This window comes from Sorex araneus, chromosome 5 (genome assembly GCF_027595985.1).
Source record: "Sorex araneus isolate mSorAra2 chromosome 5, mSorAra2.pri, whole genome shotgun sequence".
In the NCBI taxonomy this organism is placed as follows: Eukaryota; Metazoa; Chordata; class Mammalia; order Eulipotyphla; family Soricidae; genus Sorex; species Sorex araneus.
In genome coordinates this window covers 111,368,182-111,387,691 of record NC_073306.1, presented here as the reverse complement: position 1 = coordinate 111,387,691, position 19,510 = coordinate 111,368,182, and the positions used below count along the sequence as shown (strand labels likewise).

General features: G+C 52.7%; 1 protein-coding gene across 1 annotated transcript in view; it reads right to left on the bottom strand.

Annotated features, from left to right (window-relative positions):
* KIF6 (kinesin family member 6) overlaps nucleotides 1-19,510 on the bottom strand; it is a 705,701-nt gene that overhangs the window by 13,406 nt on the left and 672,785 nt on the right. The window contains exons 17-19 of the mRNA XM_055140906.1: nucleotides 11,141-11,225; nucleotides 8,591-8,726; nucleotides 5,333-5,430 (exon numbers count right to left, since the gene is read on the bottom strand). Coding sequence (XP_054996881.1) covers nucleotides 5,333-5,430; nucleotides 8,591-8,726; nucleotides 11,141-11,225 — 319 coding nt within the window. The remainder of the gene's footprint in view (nucleotides 1-5,332; nucleotides 5,431-8,590; nucleotides 8,727-11,140; nucleotides 11,226-19,510) is intronic.

Below are 19,510 nucleotides of genomic sequence, written 5' to 3'. Positions count from 1 at the left end.
TGGGGTGCAGAGGCCCAGCTACCTGTCACCTGGCCCGGCACACGCAGGACAGAGCGCCCGGTGGGGTCACGGGTGCGTGCGGCTGCCCGGCTCCTGGGTGCCCCGCGCGTGTCCGAGCCCCAGACATGTCACAAACGAATTTCGCCCTGTGTCCTGACCAACCGGCTTCGGACCCCGGATTCAATTTCCATGAAGACATTCCTTCTGGAGCAAGAGCACATCAGTCATCGGGACTAATGATCTTTCTAACAGGGATTAAGACGCAATATTAATGATGAGCAGGCCTTTTGGGTGGCCGGCCAGTGGGCTGGACGTTGTGGGCGGTTAGCAGCAGGAGCTGAAGGCCGCTGAGAGCCTGAGAAAGAGAGCCCTCCCTCCTTCCCCCGGCCGGGGGGCCCCTGGGAGCAGTCGCGGGACCCAGCTTGACTTGGACCCTCTCCTGCAGCTCGCAGCGGCTGCATTGATCTGTTCTGGAGTGCCAGCCCAGAGGGGCCCCCGGTGCAATTTACAGCGGAGAGGAGGCAGTCCGGAGAGAGCTGGCTGGACAGGGTCAAGGATTTGCTTTCCTGACCCTCTAAGGGATTCCCTGCCCGGAGCCAAGGGGGAGTCGGGGGCCAGGGGAGAGCCCGGATAACATGCACTGAGGCAGCGAGGGACAGGCAAGGACCGGGGAGGCGAGGCGCCTCCTGCGCACAGCCAGTGCCAGCCCGTCTGCAGGTGACACACAGCTGGAGAAGCCGGCAGGGCGGAGGAATGGGGCAAGAGTGAAGACTGGTGGCTTTGGCTCCCGGGAGCATGGGACAGGAAAGATTAAAAACAAAAAAAAAAGACAATGAATAAAAAGAGGTTGAGCAAGGGAGTAAGAAAAGGGGTGAGAGAAGCTGGGAGACAAGTCGAGGCCTGAACACGTGTCCCTCACGCTGACGGCCCACGCTGACCCTCAGCACCACAGAGACCCTCCAGGCACCTCCAGTGACCCGAAGTACTGGCCCCAGGACTGCTGCCTCGGTCCCAGCATGCGCTGTCTGGGTCAATAATTCAGTGGCCCTGAGAGTGACCTCTGAGCACTGCTGGGGTGCTCCCCTCCAAAAGAGGGGTGAGAAGAAGAAAGGGGTGGAAGAGCAGGAAGAGGGGAGAGGAGAGAGGGAGCGGGAGGACAGAGCAGGGGGGGGGGGGGAAGACTCGGTGCAGGCTGCAGCTGCCGGTGCGCTCTCTCGGCACTGGGGAAGACACGCAGCTAGAAGTGTCCCTCCGTCCCTGGGCCACCTCATGAGTGGGTCAGGATTTCAGGGGTGGGGACTGGGGCCAGCAATAGGTCCTCCTGTTCTCTGGTCCAGGCTGGCTTTCTAGATTTGCTCTTTAAAAAATCGTGGCCTCTTGAAAGACAGACTTAAATGACGGAGGCCCAGCAGGGGCTAGGAGAGGGCAGGACAGAGGGAAAGCATGCTGGCCTGAAGAGGAGACTCCTCTGATCAGCAGTTACCTCTGGGGGCAGAGTCCAGCCTTCCCGGCGGGGATGCTGTGGGGGCAGGGGGAGGGCACGCGCTGCCTCCTGGGCCGGTTACTGGGGCCCTGGGAGCTTGCTGGCTCCTGTAAGCAGGGACAGGGTCAGCACATCCTGGACACACTTTCTCAACACTTGGCCCCTAGAGTCCTTGATAAAAGACTGAGTGTCGGGGTGTGTGTGTGTGTGTGTGTGTGTGTGTGTGTGTGTGTGTGTGCGTGCGTGCGTGTGTGTGTGTGTGTAGTAGTAGTAGTAGTAGTAGTAGTAGAAAAGGTGGAAGATGATGCTTTCTCTTGGGAAAGTGTAAACGCTTGCCCTGCCAGCAGTCGACCCGGGTTCGATCCCTGGCATCCCATATGGTCCTTTGGGCACTGTCAGGAATAATTCCCTAGTGTAGAGCCAGGAGTAACCCCTGAGCATCGCCAGGTGTGCCCCAAAATGACAAATAAATAAAAAAAAACAAAATGTATGAAAAAATAGTCTCCCCAAAGATCTTCTCCCAACATCCCTCAAAGGGTCATGCACCCCTGAAATTCAGGTCACCTGGAAGACAGAGACTGTCCACTCCCACTGCCCTGCATTGTGTGGTCAACACACACACACACTCACACACAAAGGCACACAGCACACTCACACACATAATCTACACGCAAGCATACACATACACACATGTACACATGTACTTTATTGGCTTCGAGGGGAAGGATGTATTCGAGATGGGGCGTCCTCTGGTGGGGAGTGCTATTCCTTTCCCAGGAGGAGTTATGCCAGAGGTGAGGAGAGACAGGAAGTGCCCAGTGCTCCGGCCGATTCTTTAGTGAGGCCTGGTACGCCTGCTCTGTGGGGCCCTGGGCTCCAGGCAGGACATACCCGCTGGATTGGCAGGCTCTAGGTGAACAGGGACACGCCTGGCAAGCTGCCCAAACGACCCCTGTAAGCACTGTCCCTCCTGATCACACTGTCTTTTTGTTTTTCAAATGAATGTACCATGTTTTGATGAAATTTGTGGTTTACAGAAATCAAGCAGGAAATTTAGGGCAGTCACTATTCTTCCTCTCTAGTTTTAACACTGCTTAGTAACAGCTTGATCTGGCCTTACTGTTGCTACATTATGATTAATTGAAGCCCCTAGAACCCGGGAGGAGGGGGTGGTGGGTGGGAGCAGGGGATGGGGGATTCCTTTTATCTTTTTTTTCTTTTTGGGTCACACCTGGTGATGCACAGGGGTTACTCCTGGTTCATGCACTCAGGAAATACTCCTGGCGGTGCTCAGGGGGCATATGGGATGCTGGGAATTGAACCTGGGTCTGCCGCGTGCAAGGCAAATGCCCTACCCGCTGTGCTATCACTCCGCCCCTCCTTTTTTCTTTTGAACAGCTCTGCCCCTCTAGCTACTGTTACATCCCCGCACAGAATAGCTCTCTGTGGTGCACCTCCTGGGTCCCCTGTCACATCCTTCCCTCTCCCTGACGGGCCCCAATCTCTCCCTCCCTCCCTCCCTCCCTCCTTCTCTCTCTCTCTCTCTCTCTCTCTCTCTCTCTCTCTCTCTCTCTCTACCATTCTAATAGATATGCTGTGGTATCATTGCTTTACTTACCTACTACTTTTTGAATTTGGGAACACTTGCAGTACTCAGAGCCTACACCCCAGGTCAGTTCTCAGAGGTTAGGGGTCACTCTTGACAGTGCTCGGGGGACCTGGTGCTGCTGGGAACCAAACTCAGGATCCCAGCATGCAAATACTTGCACAAGCCATTTGCCTGGTTTTGTGGTTTAAATTTAACGTCCCATGTGCTATGGATATCTTGTCACACTCTTATTTGGCATCTAAATAGCTTCTTTGGTGAGGAAGATTTTTTTGCCTTTTAAAATTGGTTGTTTTTGTTTTTTAAATGTTAAATTCTAAGAGTTCTCATTATATTTTGGATAAATTGTTCTTTGTCAGATGTGTTTTGGCAGATGTTCTTTGCCAGCCTGTGGACTGTCTTCATTCTCACCAAATGCCCTTCACAGAGCTGCGTTTCATCTTCGTGGAGTCTCGCTGAAGCATTTGTTTCTTCTCTGCATCTACCCACCTTACACAACATGAGTGGGCCAAACTGCCCTCGCTTCCCCTGGGCGAAGTGCTCACTGGAGCTATTTTGCCGGAAGCAAACCTAAGAGCTGCCTGAGCAGGTGGGGCTGTTGGCGAGGCCAGGGTAACCCCATGTGTGTGTGAGGGGCTTTCCTCTCAATGAACACACTTTAGTTACTTATTCGCTCATGCCAAGCAGAGCTTGGGGGATCAGGCCGCTTGGGGATACCCTGCCAGCCATGCAGGATGGTTCAGTGGGGCTGGACACTCCTGGGGATATGTGCTGCCCATGCCCAATGGTGCTGGGGCCACTCTGGCCACTCAGGTGGTGCTCTGGGGAGCACGCGAGCCTGGGGATGTGACTGCACTCCAGCCTTTCAACTCAATGCACTATTTTTGGTGGGGGGAAGTTTTTGCTTTTCAAGATTTAAGAAAAGTTACTAGAGGTGGACTACACTGGTCACTGTGAACTAAGGTTGATACGTTATCATCGCCAAAGCCTGTGGCTTACTCAGCTTTCCTTTATTTCACGTCCTAGGTGTTCACCTTTCATGCAGCTGACCCGTGTTCGATTCCTCCGCCCCTCTCGGAGAGCCCGGCAAGCTACCTAGAGTATCGCGCCCCCACAGCAGAGCCTAGCAAGCTACCCGTGGAGTATTCGATATGCCAAAAACAGTAACAACAAGTATCACAATGGAGATGTTACTGGTGCCTGCTTGAGCAAATCGATGAGCAACGGGATGACAGTGACAGTGACAGTGTTCTTGCCTTTCTGCTCTGGGAGCCCATTCCAGGTGCCACATTGTAGTGGCAACCATCGATTCCTCTGGGCTGGGGCATTGTCAGGCTCTTCGAGTTTGGGATGACCTTGCCACTTGGAGGAGCACTGGACAGGGAGTGTGTGGAAACCCTCCATGGACCTTGCCTGCTGTGGATTCCACAGAGGTGATGGCGATGTTTTTTTTTTTTGAGGGGGGGTCACACCCAGCAATGCACAGGGGTTACTCCTGGCTCTGCACTCAGGAATCACCCCTGGCAGTGCTTGGGGGACCATATGAAGTGCTGGGAATGGAATCCAGGTTGGCCGCATACAAGGCAAACGCCCTACCCACTGTGCTATCCCTCCAGCCCTCAGGGGCGATGGGTTTTGAAGAAGACCGTGAAGGTAAAGTGGCATCCCATCACACCCCATTCAGGGGCGGTCTGGTACCCTCCTTCCCAGTGTGAGGGCTCAGCTCCCATTCACCCCTGCAGGCTGTGGGCTGGCCCGGGGGCTAGAGGGAGTCAGGGGCAGGGTCTCTGGCTCGGCCCCTTGGGCTGTGTGATTGGCAGGAGACGACACGGACAGGGTGAAGGAGCCAGTCTCCATGCCTGTGGGGTTCCCCCAACATCTCCTGACTGGCACATCTCCTGTGCTGGGGTGGTTGCCCAGCACACCTGAGTCTTGGCTAGGCTGACGGCCACCACATTGCTCTTCTCCCCTCTTCCTGCCCCCTCTTCCAGGCTGTCCTCCCTTCCACAGTGCTGCCACCCCTTCCTTCTCATGGGCAGAGCCTCTGCCTCCTGATGATGCAGCATTGGTTTCCTGGCAATCAGGACAAGGAGAGTGTGTTTAAACGAGCCACTGAGCATCTATCACCAAGTTACCAGGAAGAGCCGTTTGTCCTCCTGGATCCATTGCTCCAGGCAGGAAGAGCAACAAGAACAGGCTGGGCCCCCATGGCTGTCACACACGGGTCTTGTCGCACTCCTTACCTTCCGTGGGAGAGAGGCCGGGACCCTCGGGACTGGAACTCGGGTGTTTGGGGACAAGATCTCATGTGACTGAATGAATTCGTCGCTGGAGGGTTGACCTGCTGGCCCAAGAAGGAGTTTCACAGGGTTAATAGGACAATATCCTAGAGGAGTTTCTTTGGCTGGGGCATGGGGGCACAGCTGGCCGGACGAGGTGATCTATGCACTGTAGGTGGGAACATGCGTCAAAGATTCCAGCCACAGCAGTGACTGCAGTCTGGGACACTGAGGCAGGTTTGGGTGCAGGATTGTGGTGTGTGTGGCTTGTTTGTGCTTCTCTGGGATTCTGATGTTTTCCAAATTGAGTGTTTATCACTTTTTATTCATAAAAATGCAGAAACTCCTATCTGGCAGTGGCCAGAAGTCCTTTCTGGTGTCCAAGAGGCCCCCCCTCCAAGTCATGGGCCTGCATCGACCTCACTGAGGGAACAGTGCCGCCCAGTGGTGGCGAATGGGAGTGGAAACAGCTCCTGGGAGCCCGAGACATGACTTAAGACACTTGCTCCCAGTGCAGGGGTGGAGCAGGCATGTGGGAGCTGCCCCGAGGCCGGCTCCCAATTGCCTCCCTTTTGCCTCAGAAGCGTTTCTGCTTCACAGGTCCCATGAGATTTAAGGCTTTCTCTGAGGCCACTGCACTGTGGCACAGAGTGGATCTCTGCCCCACAGAGACCCCAAGCCCTGTTGCCACCACCTGGTCCTTTGGTTTCGGTGGCTTCTAGGAGGAAGAGGCCAGGTAGAGCCCATTCATTTGCTTCCTCTGCCTTGAACTGTCTCAGTCAGGGAGAGGCTGGGTGAACTGGTCATTGGCAGGGTCATGGGGGGCGGGTGACCCTTCAGTGGCCAGGTTCACGGGACACCAGCTAAGGCCAAAGGAAGCCTGGTGCACAGAGGTGACCTTGCAAGGAAGGACTCCTCACTGGAGGCCATGGAGCTGCCAGAGGGCTGTGATGTGGGTGGGGTCTGCCAGCTGTCTCCCTGATTTAGCAACCCCACAGTCCCTCCCACTGGAAGTAGAGAGCTGGGATTACCAGGCTACAGAAGTGTCTTGGGATGACCTTTCCAGCAGAGGCAAAATCAGACTCACAGGACAGGCGCAGAAACCTTCCGAGAGCAGGTCCCTCTGAGTGAGGTGAGGATGGGGTTCCTGAGCCACTGGGCTCTAAGAGTATTTTCTTTTCTTTTTCTTTTTTCTTTTTGGGTCACACCCAGCGATGCACAGGGGTTACTCCTGGGTCTGCACTCAGGAATACTCCTGGCAGTGCTTAGGAGACCCTATGGGATGCTGGGAATCAAACCCGGGTCGGCTGCGAGCAAGGCAAATGCCCTCCCTGCTGTTCTATCGGGTACTCTAAAGAGTATTTTCAAGGTGTTTCAACCTCACTGGCTTTCCCGACCACCTTGTGCATAGAACTGAATCCAACTATTGTTCTCTCTTGTTGCTCTCACGTAGGCAGGTACTGATTCCTGCTTAGCAGCATGTCCTTGGACTAATCCCTTCTTGCTACTCAGTTTCCTTATCCTTACAGGGAAGGGGTCAGCTGGTATGATGAGCTCAGAGGAGTCTGTAGATGCATAAATGAGGTGACTGTGTGCCAGAACCGGGCATTTGTACTAATAATTGGAAAATCTTCACAGGAATATTTAGTTTTAGGACATGGATTAAGTTTTTGTTTTCCTAATGTGGAGAGGGGCATCAGTATGGGACTTTAAGCTGTGGAATAATAAGGAGCCCTAGGTGCCCGGAGGCAGATAACCCAGGAAGGGCTGTGAATGGCCCGGAGGGAGAGAGTTAAGGTACTAACCCTCACTAATAGGTTATTTTATTATTCATAGTATTTTAGAGAAATTCTAGGACCTTATCCAGGAAACATAAAAAGATTTACCTCTAAATATGGTTTACATAAAAATTTGGAACACTTAAAATACTGAATTATGGAAGATGTAACAGATGAAAATAAATCCAAGAGCTGGAGTGATAGTACAACAGGTAGGGTATTTGCCTTGCACATAGCAACACAATTCAATCCCTGGCATTCCATTATGGTCTCCTGAGCCCTGCCAGGAGTAATCCCTGAGCACAGAGCCAGGAGTATACCCCTGACCATCACCTGGTGTGGTCCAGAAACAAACAAACAAAAAAATGTATGTGCTGGAGCAATGGCAGTCACTAGAATAAAGCTGTAGCATAATAACAGGAAATGTAGTGTGACTGTACAATTGAGTAAAAAAAAAAAAGCCAATTGTGATACCTGAAGAACTACAGGATTCTATTTTGTTAAACTATATGGGATTGGAGCTGGAGCTATAGCACAACGGGTAGGGCATTTGCCTTGCACGAGGTCGACCCGAGTTCGAGTCCCAGCATCCCATATGGTCCCCCGAGCACTGCCAGAAGTAATTCCTGAGTGCATGAGCCAGGAGTAACCCCTGTGCATTGCTCAGTGTGACCCCCCCCCAAAAAAAAAGAAATAAACTATATGGGATCTTATTCTTAGAAAAAAGATAATATGTTTTGACATGCTAATATTGTTTTCCTTGAGTGATGGGATTATGGTGTTTTTTGCCTTTCTATGTTTTGCTATATTTACTAAAATGTCTGACCCTATGTATTAAAATAATGTATATGACATGTGATTTTTGTAGTATATGACTGTACAGGAGCACAGTCCATGTTGTCAGTGTGAATTGATTAGAGATATCACACAAAATAGTGATGGAAAATTCACTGGTTTGAGGAGCTCAACTTTCCACCCTGAATTTTCCATTTTTGGGGGCTTGTTTTGGTTTTTGGGCCACCACCAGTGGTACTCAGGGCTTACTCCTGGGAGTAAGTAACTCAAAAATTGGTATTTTGAGTTTTCCTAATTTTTACGTAAAACATATTTAGAGGTAAATATTTTTACATTTACTAGACAAGGTCCTGACAGGGCTTGAAGGGAACTGGGAATTGAGACAGGGTTGGCTGCATGCAAGGCAGCGCCTAACCCCGATACTACCTCTCAAGCGCAATACTCCAGAGGTTCTGAGTGCAAGGCCACCCTGCAAGTGAACGGGACCATGACCATTGCCTTCCCGTCCCTGAGAGGGGAGAGGAACACTCTCTGGGAACTGTGAGCACGTGAGCCCGTGGGTCACAGTCACCACACCCCTTTCTGACGAGTGAGGGTCAGGCCACAGGGGGCGGGGGTGTCTGTGGTGCCAGGGACACATGGCCCATACCTGCAGTCGAGTGGTCTCCTCTGCCCACCAGTCCTCAAACTCCTTCTGCAGCTTCACTTTGGTTCTGTCCATGAGCAGCTGCAAGTGCTCGATCTCCACCTTCAGGGCCTTCAGACGCACGAAGTCGGCCTTGTAGCTGAGTGGAAGGAGAGGAGCGTTTCAGAAGCCACCGGTGGCACAGAGAAGGGGCCGCTGTGACAGTGACGGCTGGAGGGATGGCTCCGGAAGGGAGATGCGCGCCGATGGTGGCCTCTCAGTGCCCGCATTGTAAACCACAATACGCCAAAGTAAAGAGACAATAAGAAGAAAAGTGCCTGCCATAGAGGCAGCTGGGGGTAGCGGGAGGAAAACTGGGGTCACTAGTGGTGGGAAATGTACTCTGGTGGAGGGATGGGTGTTGGAGCACTGTGTGACAAACCTGACCATGAAAGCTTTGTAACTGTGTGTTTCATGGTGATTCAACAAAAGAATTAAAATACAAACAAACAAGTGAAAAGTCACTGGCAGGGAGGGCAGGCGGGCTGTGAGGGGCCTTAAATGGACCCAAGGGGCTGCAGAGCCTGTGCCCAGAGGCTGAAAGGGCTACTCAGGACCAGGAGCTGGGAGCCCCAGGCACCCTGAGGGGCTAGATGTGGTGCCAAGGTCAGGACCCACGGGAGGGAAGCAGAGTCAGTGTTGTTGCCCAGCTGTGCCCTGTGTGGGGTGTCATCCTCTCCAGGTAAGTCCCAGTATGCAGCACCTAAGGGGCAGGCACTGGGCCGAGGATGGACTCACTCCTCTTCACCCAGCTTGAAGAAGACGCTTCTGCCGCCGCTTCTCAGATTGGGACAGGGGGTTCCCAATTTGAATCCCCGATGACCCAAGTCCCAAGTCCCCGTTGACTCCCCACCTCTCCAAGGAGAACAGCAGTGGGACATAGAACGTGTGGCATGGGAGTTGGAGGAGGAGGAGAAGAGGCAGGACGATTGGGAAGAGCCCAGTGGCGATTGGAGTGGCCTGGAGCCCAGTGCACGGGGCTGCTCTCCTGTCTCTGATGGCATGGGGGCGTGTGGGGTTGGGTCAGCCCGGGGGGCAGGTCCGGTCGTGGCTCTGAATCTCTCCTGGGTGTGGCAGAGGCAGCTGGAGGCAGCTGGAGTGCTTGGAGAGGATCTGCAGACACACTGCATCTCAGTGATGACCGAGTGTATGTGACAGTCCTTTTTCTGTAGACCCCCAGGGACTAGAGGCTGCGGGAGGGTGGGGTGCCTCTCAGGGCTTGGGCTCTGCAGCAGGGAGGCTGCCCCTAGATGGCAGCAGGAGACAAGACCAGGCTGCTTCCCAGAGGGCACCTTGGGCTGGGGAGGGATCATCTGCAACCCCGCTGATGGGTGAATCCAGGTGCACCACTGTGGACCGTCCCTGCAATCACATTTGTTCAGCTATTTGAGCGGCTGGGCCCACTTTCCAAGAGCAGCTTCAGGGTCAAGGTGTGGTTCCTCTGCTACACCACCCACTCCCTAACACACACACACACACACACACACACACACACACACACACACACACACACCCCCCTCCAGGTTATCCTCTAGAATACTGTAGGCTGGGGTGAGGGTGTGTGTATCCAAAAGAAAGGAAGGAAACTTCTATTGCAGCATTACATAATAACTAAAAATCAGAAAACAAGTGTCCAAGAGCAGATAACTGGGTAAAAAAATATATGGTCCTGGGGGAGAAGGCAGTTGAGATAGAGAAGGGAACACTATGGCAATGGTAGTTGGAAATGATCACTCTGGATAAGAACACTGGTGGAGGGATAGGTATTTGAACATTGCATGACTGAAACTCAATCATAAAAGATTTGTAACTATCTCATGATGATTTAATACAGAAAAATTTAAAAAAAGAGAACTGCATGTTGAAAGTAGGTAAACAATCAAACCTCTTAGTATCTGTATTGTAAGCCTTAATGCCCCAAAGGAGGGGGAGAGAGAGAAAGAGGCAAACTGGAATCGGGGGTGGGGGCTGGTGGGAGGGAAACTGGGGACACTGGTGGTAGGAAATGCATACTGGTGGAGGGACGGGTGATGGAACACTGTATGACGGGAACCCAATCACGAACAGCTTTGTAACTGTGTATCTCATGGTTATTCAATTAAAAAAAAACAACTCAAACTCTGGTCACGGCTGACCATTCACATACACAATGAATACTACTCGGCTATGATTTGCTGCTATGGGAATGGGTGGAGAGAAGAGGATGGGATCATGCTGAGTGAAATCTGCTGGAAGGATCTGACAGGTACAGAATGATCGCTATTGTATATGGGATATAAAGGCACAACAAGTGACCAGAGGCAACTGAACCTGAAAACTGGTTTATATAACTGAACTTGGTAACCAAGACTGGGGCAAGGGGTGGCTGGGAGGAACCCCGAGACAAAGGCGGAGGAGGCAGAAACTCTGGTAGAGGGTGTGGTGCTGGGACAGTGTATGCATGAACCCCATCATTGACAGAACTATGTAAATCACAGAGTCTAAAATAAAGTAAAATGAAAAAATGAAGGAAACCTTTTCTTTTCCTTTTCCAGCTGTGCTCGAAGCTTCTCCTCCACTGGGTCTGGTGCTGGCGGCACAGTTGTGTTTTCTGAGATGCCTACAGAAGAGAGATGCCATCGGATTACCCAACAAGGAAGAAAAGGGAAAGAAAAAAGGAGGTATTTAGTGGCGACAGAGTCCAAGAGCTTCCTGCAGTGAAAGGGCCTGTGGTTCCTCTTGTTCCCTCTGCCCCTTCCGCTGCCTAGGCTGTCTTAGAGGAGAGCTCCTTGTTCCTGTCAGCTCATGCTTTCATTCATTTCCTTTGAAACGACGGTTTGCAAATTCCCGTTTCCTAGCCCTTCACGAACGAAGGGCCTCATCCACACTCTCCCATGTTTCCTTGCACTACTTGAGGTGTGGCACTGTCCAGAGTGCATTTCCTGTGTTGATTTCCCATGAAGGACGTGAGCCCCTGGACTTACCCCTGCAACACTAACAGGCGCCACCCTGGGCTGGGCTCGTGTGCTAGCCTGGGAGGTGGGCTGGGAGGTGCTGTTTATTGTCTGAGGCACGTCATGGTGCTGCTGCTGCATTTCCTTTTTTTTTTTTTTTTTTTTTGTGGAGGGTTTTGGGCCACACTTGTTGGTGCCCAAGACCGGCTCCTCTTGGTGCCCAGAGATTACACCCAGCTGTGCTCAGGTGTGTACGAGGTGTCCAGAATTAATAGGTTCAGCTGCATGCTGATAGGCTCAGCATTGTCTCTCTAGTCCTCTCCTGTCTGAGGTTTCTTACGGGTCACACAGCCCTTCTCTCCAAGGAAGGAGCCCTCCTTCGGCTCTGGCCCTACTGGGGCTGATCAGACTTGACCTTTTGGATGCACCGGAGGCCTGATGTTCTTTGTCCAGAACAGGTCACTGAGTCAGAGAGCTGATGCTGCTTTAAGGAAAGCCCCATGCAAACTCCATGTTTGCTTGGAGGAAAGGACCTTGGATTCGAAAATGTGTTCTAACAATTTGGACAGGTGGTTTTCTGCTTTTGGTCCAAGTATGATGGTGGGGCTTTGTATACCACCACCATCAGTGTAAGAAGGGAACCGTAGGATGCTGCTCCAAAGCAGAGGTGAGGAAGAGGTAAGTGGGCAGGTGTGAGGAAGAGGTAATTGGGCAGGACTCAGCTCGGCATGAGAGAACTCAGGGCAGCCAACCACGCTAGGTGGCCTGGTGCTTCTCAGGAGAACATGTGATACTGGGGATGGAACTCAGGGCCTTGCATATATGCTAGGCATGTGCTCTTTCTCTGATCCATTTCCTAGTCTGGTTCTTAGTAAATTTGAAAAAAACAAAACAAAACAACAGCAGCAGCAAAAACTATGATACATCTTGGGGTGGATGAGATAGTTTAATAGGTAGGGCCCTTGCCTTACATGTGGCTAACCTGGGCTTGATTCCTGGCACCCCAGATGGTCCCCCAATTGCTTCCAGGAGTGATACCTGAGTGCAGAGCCAGGGGTAAACCCTGAATACCGCCAGGAGTGTCTCCAACTCCCCCCATCCCCCCAAACGGACACACCTTGTGTCTGGAGCTTTAGTCTTAGGCCATCTCTGGCTACTTCCCTCCTCAGACATATTCATTTTCTCAGTGATTTTGAGCTAAGAATATTAGATGTGGTTCTAGTCCTCCAGAGAGTCTGAGGGACAGGACAGAGAAGGGCTCCCCAACTTTACTAAGTGCCCTGTTTCTGCAGCAGCTCAGTTCCACCCATGACCATTTCTTGAGCACCTTTTCACCCTAGTTTCTGCTAAGACCTGGGCACAGGATCCAAGACCACTTACCTCACTGCAAATTCTCAAAACAATGACCCAGGAAAATCACTACCATCTCTTGTCTGTTAACTTCTGAGACTCAGAGAGCCTTGTCAGCCACTTGTCTGAGCCATGCCATTTTGTCACTGACCCCTGTGGAGTCTGGTCAGTTTGAACATGTGCCTATTTTTTTGAGTAGTTAGTTGCCCAAACACAGCCCATTTCAAGATGATTGGCCTTTTGATCCCAAATTTAACATGTGCTGTTTCTCTGGCCTGCAGTGAGGGGGCCTGATTCCACCTGGCCTTTGCTTTCTCTCTCGGCCCCCTTGATATCTTTATTGGACTTCTTCAATCCTCATCTTACTCAATGATAAATATGCTAAAGGCTCAGGAGTTGGGCCTTTCTCTTCCAGGCACCTGTTCCTCTCTGTTTCTTGTAAAGTGACATCTGTCACCTGTAAATGGACTGGGCAGGTATCCCCACTCTCATCATCTAAACACTGGCAGGAAGTGTAGCTACTACAGAGCTCCCAATAGGAGACAACCCTGTCTCCCTCCCGCCCCCCACCTGGCTACATTGTATTACCTCCAGGAGTCCGCCTTCTTGACCATGTGGCCCAGACCCCAAAAGCTTTGGAAGTGTTCAGTGGAAGATACCTCCTTCAGATGGAAGGAGGTATCTTCACATCAAACCCATGAGCATCGAACTTGAAATGAGCTGAGTTTTGCCTTTCTAACAGTTTGAGAGATGAGCAAATTTATCTTCTGCCTGGTTAAACCCCAAAGCTGTCAGTCTCTCTTATCCTGTGAGCCCTGCGTGCATGCTGAGAACCCTGAGACATTCGGTGATAATCTGCCACGGGGTGACTGGCTGTTCAGGGGCTGCCAGAGTGGTGTGTAGGAAGACGCTGCGTGTTCCTGTCCTCATCGTGGAGCAAGCTGGAAAGGGGGTGATCATCTGAATCAAATCTTGGGCTGCCCCCACAGGGAAACAAGCTGCTCTGTTGGGTTGGGGCTCTCACCGCACCTTGTTGCTAGCTGTTTTCTTGATAGACACCTTGCAGCTTCCCCTGGCAGATCACATACCATGGGGTTCCTCAGAAGTGTGCAGGGCTGAGGGACTGAGGCCAGAAGAGCACTGGGGATGGAGCTAATGTGGGACTAAAGCTAGCCCATTGCGGGTGTATGTGGAGATAGTGATAGGGTATATGTGGGTGCAGGTATGTGTGCGTGTGCATGTATGTGTTTCCTCTCATGATCACCTCAGTCATGCCTGTAATACTCCAGCTAGAGGACATGGTGGCCTCTGTCCAGAAAAGGGGCAGAGGGCTCAGGGCGGCCAGCAGGGCCAGAGCCAGGGTTTGAATGGGGCTTGTCATCCTTTGCTTCTGTAACACAGGATGCAGATGCCAGGGGCAGGCTGCTGGATGAAGAGGGCAGGCTGCTGCGTCAGAGAGGCTGGTCTGGGAGCCCTGTCTGAAGCGGAGAACAGTGGAAGAGGAGAGGAGCAGGCCCATGGAAGCCGGGCCAAGAAGGCTGTGGTGAGGCACGGCCGGGGCAATGCGCGAGTGGTGGCAGGCCTGGCGCTACATGTTGCAGTCAGTCAGGGGGGGAGGCCAGTTCTGAAACCCAGAGAGGCCAGGGCTGGGGGGCTTTTGGGGAGGGGAATGACTCCCTCTACTCCTTTGATAGCTGAGCCAAACTTCTTTTATTTATTTTTTCCCCCTGAGATCATGACACAGCTGCTCACAGCATAGTTCATGGGAGGTGGCGCCAGGCTGTCGGAGGCCTATTGAAAGGATCTGGGAAAGAAAGTTGGGGCGAGGGACCTTGGGAGGCTGAGACAACGGCATCACAGACCCCAGGACACAACTCTGCGCGTTGCTATAACAACCAAAGGTGATGCACGCCCTGTGAAACGCAGGGTGAGCCCCCCCAGGAGGCAGCTGGCTGCCTCTGAGGCTCTCAGTAGTGAAGTCAGAGGCTGGGGACACAAAGGGGCCCAGGACAAAAGCGGCCGAGCCAGAGCCGAGGGAGAGGAGGGGTGTAGGGGCAGCGGGACTTGGGAGGCTCCATGCCGGGGGGGGGGGCGCTTGGCCGGGGACAGAGCTTCCAGGCCCCTGACAGGAGGCCCGGGAGCTGTCCTTTCAAGCTGTGGCCGGCTTAGGAGCACGGGAGGTCACCGCTCTGAGCTGTGAATCTGGGCAAGGCCATACAAAAGCAAGAAGAAAGAGCCTCATGCCTGTGCCACAGACTGAATGTCACACAGGAGGCAGCCCGCGTGGGAGAGAGTGACAGAGAGGCCCAGGCCGACCTCTCCTCTGAAGCTGCCCGAGTGTCAGAGCGCTGGGACAAGGACAAGGGGCACCAGCTAGGTGGGCCAGTCTCCCGGGACGCCCTCTTTCTGACAGGGGCGGGGGTCCTGCTCAGATGGGGAACTCCTCTCCCCAAGTCTCTCCACATGCTAGACCACCATGCACCCAGGCTCTTCGACAGACTTATTCCACGTTGCAAATGTGCACAAGCTGATTTCTCTGGGCCACTGCATCTCAGACGAGACTGGGTGTACTCAGATGTCTGGTGTACCGCAGAACGTGAAAGAGCACAGATAAGCGGGACATGTGGGCAGTCCCCTGGTGACTGGGGGATGCGTCCCTGATGGGAGGCACCTCTCAGGACTGGAGAGGAAGTGCAGGACAAGGCCCTTGTCTTATTTGCAGCAGACCCTGGTTTGATCCCTGGCACTGCCTGCTTCTCCGAGCACTGCCAGGAGGGACCCCTGAGCATAGGGCCAGGAGTACATCCTGAGCACCTCCGGATGTGGCCCCCCAACCTCCCTCCCCAACATCCATCAAAAAACAAAGAGAGAAAGAAACACCTCTTAAGGTTTTGCTGGGAGTGAGGGACAGCAGGGGGGAGGCGAGGCTGTGTGGGAGCTGCACACCCAGCACCATCTAGTGTGGCCTCCAGGGTGTGTGGCAAGGAGGGGACTCGTCTAAGGATGCTGCGTGCTGGGTCCCGCGCGGGTGTGGGGAGGACTGAACTGTGCTGGTTCCCGCACGGCTGCAACCTGAACTTGCGCGTCTGTCTCACCTTGCCACAGTGTCCCCAGGAGACGGAGTAACAGTTCTGAGGGGCACTGCACCTCCCCAGGGCCCACGCGCCCAGAAGAGCAAGCGGGAGGACCCTGCTCTGAGTGGCTTCAAGGCTGGTGCTCTCTCCGTGATCCAGTCACGAAGGAGGCCACGGGGGAGAGCACTGGAGTCATACTGGCTTTCCTCGGCATTTAAAGGCCAGCTTTTTATTTTCCATGAATGCTTCTCAGGTCTGGGGCTGGCGCTAAGGGAAAATCCCTCAGTTTATCCTTCGCACGCGGAGTGTCAGCCTGAGCCAAAGGCCCGGTGACCAGGACCAGCATCATGACCCCACACAGAACCGGCTCACGGGCTGACTGTGAGGGGCAGTTGTTGTCCCTGGGGTCTGGCCCTTCCCAGTTTCAGCGCACTGATGGCCAAAGGCAGTTGGCTTGACTCTGGGCTGGGAATCCAGGGACAGGGGCAAGGACACTGTCCCACCACTCACGGAAGGGGCCCAGGGTGCTTCTGTAGAGCCAAAGTCTTGGGCCCGGCCTGGAGCTGGGCAGGTGAGCCTGGTGGGAGGAGGCCCCGGCTTCAGGGGTTGCCACGGCAGACCAGGCATCGGCGCCAGGGAGCCATCCCTGCTGGTTACTTCAGCCATCCGACTAATGATTCATTTGCTGAGTATCCGTCCCGGGGCCTCCTTGGGGCTGAGCTGTCTCTAAGAACTGTGGGCAGCTCAGCTTCACCTTGTTGGAAGAGTCAGAGTGACTATTCGTACGGAGATTGATGGTGTCAGTGGCTCAATTACCACAATAGTCGGCAGCTCAGAGGCGAAAACGCTGGCTTCCCAGGCACACCATTTCCTGTTTAATGGCTCAAATTTATTGTCAGCCTGAGTAATCACACGCTGCCAGGTCCCCTCTGCCACTATCCATCTTGGTGTTTATTCTGTGTGACGCCCTGGCTCCCCGCCGGCTCAGACTAGGGGCCTGCAGACGCATGGTGGCGACTCATTGTTTCTGATGCACTCTCCCCCCCAGGCGCCACACTCCGTCTGTCTCCCCTCTCTTCTCCTCTACCTGGCTGGCCTTGAGAGGAGACTGTTGGTCACTTCCTCCTGTCACAGTCACTTGCCCTGAGCTCACCTGTGCCGCTTTGCCCAGCCAAGATCACATACTTAGAATATCCCCCTTTATCGCACACATTTGCTCCTTGTCCCCGCCATATTCCCTCCCTGTGGCAGAGGCAGCTGGCACCAGGTACACAGTGTGAACCTATAGGCAACATGAGAGATACTGGGACCTGAGTCCCTGGGAAACTGTGTCATTTCTGGTCTCTCTGCTCCTTCTGACAGGCACACCACATCGCCTCTGTTCCATATTCTCTTCTCTTTCACCATCCCTTCTGCTGGGACCCCAGATCCCGCTTCTGGTCTGCCCTAGGCATGTCTCTGGCGACACTCAGAGGCGTGATGCTGTCTCTCCAGGCTCCAGAGGTCATCTGACCCAAAGCAGCTCCTGCCTGCTTTCTCGCCCACAGTGACCGCCTGGCTCCTCAACTAGGACCACGGTCTCATCTCAGAGCTCAGGGTTTCTCTCAGAGCTGAGTCCTGGGGCAACTGTTTCCTTGTTTACCTCAGCCACACTGTTGGGTGCCATCTGTTGTCACTTGCAAAGAAACACGAGCGAAAGAGTCGGGGTCCCTAAGGCTCTGTTCCAGATGGACAGCCGTCTGGAGAACCCTTGGATGGTCTTTTGAGGAGGGCTGTTTTTCTCCTTGTGATGATCGTTAGTGGGGTTTGGTCAATTCTCTTGACAGGCTTATGAGAAAAAAGTTCAGGACTTGAGAAATTGAGTGCAGTTTCCTTCCACTTCTGATTTACTACGGGCCAGTTTGTAAATCAGTTCATTCATTTTGCAAAAACACACTCTGTATTGAAACAAGCGTGGGCACTGGGCTGGAGAGATGACTCAAAGAGCCAGACACTGGCTTTGCCCCGGGGGCTCCTGGTTCAACCCCTACTGCATGGTCCCTTGAGCACGACCAGGAGTGTTTTGCAGCACCTCTGGGTGTGGTTTCACCCCCAAAACTATGACTTAAGCAGGCCATAGAGAATCAGCAGCACATTCTCTAAGTGAAGTGACAAGAACTGGCTAGGCCATCCAGATGCCTCTGTCAGTGTTAGAAAAGAGCCAAATCACAATTTTGAAGAGAACTTCTTGAAAGAGAGTCAGCAGCTTAGCCTAAACCCAGTTTATCATATTCATCAAGGGTGGGTGTGGGGAGACCCTACCCTCTCCTTCAGAGGAGGTGAGAGGGGCTTGGAGGAGACCACCCAGAGAATTGGATAAGAATACCTAGGATCTGAGTACTGGCATATGGGGTTTATATGGGTGTGTGTATATGGAGGATGTATATGTGGGATGTTTATAGTTACGTATATGTGGGGTGTGTATGTAGGTGTGTATATGTGGGCTGTGTATGTATTTAGGGTGTGTGGGTATGTGGACTATATGTGTATGGGGGTTTGTGAGTATGTGGGGTATGTGTGTATGTGATATGTATGTGGGGTACATAAGTGTCATGCACATGTATGTTGGGCGTGTGTATGTGGGATGTGTGTATATAAGATGTATTTGTGGGGCATTTGGGGGTAGGTATGTGGTGTGTGTGTGCATATGGGCATATGGGGTGTGTGTACATGTGTGTGCGCGCACATATGTATGTGGTGCATATGGGAACTATGCCTGATTTCCATTCAGGAACTGAATATCATCAGACAAGGGCTGATGATGTAACTGGAGTAAGGGCTCAGTTGATAAAATGGTTTTGTAGAAACCAAACGATCTGTCACTGTCACTGTCATCCCGTTGCTCATCGATTTATTCAAGTGGGCACCAGTAACGTCTCTCATTGAGAGACTTATTGTTACTGTTTTTGGCATGTCCAATACACATGGGTAGCTTGCCAGGCTCTGCTGCGTGGGCTCGATACTCTTGGTAGCTTGCCGGGCTCTCCAAGAGGGGCGGAGGAATCGAACTTGGGTTGGCCCCGTGAAAGTTGAAAGCCCAACTGCTGTGCTATCGCTCCACCTTATATCAGTAAATATTTAACAACTAGTATTTTCCCAAACCTTACAAAAACCAGGACACTAAAATGGTAATGTTTGCCAGTTTCCTTGGTATAAATACTCCCACCATGTGGTTTCAAGCTACCAACAAATTTGGAGCTTGAGGAGAATATGGAGCTGGGAAGAGATGCCCAGAGTCAGCTCTCAGGATCCAGCAGGGACTGGTTCTAGCACATCACTTAGACCTTCTAAGTGGAAAGACTCTTGGTAAGACTTAAATCCTTTTCATCGGGCCACCTAGCGGTCAGCAGGAAGAGATCCCGCAGTTGACTGCAGGATTCCTGGGGGCTGCACACTGTTCTGTTCTGGCGGCTTCTCAAGTCCATGCTCCCCACTTCTCTCTGCTCCTGGTCTTAGGAAGCTGACTGGGAGAACAAGCCTTCTTAGCT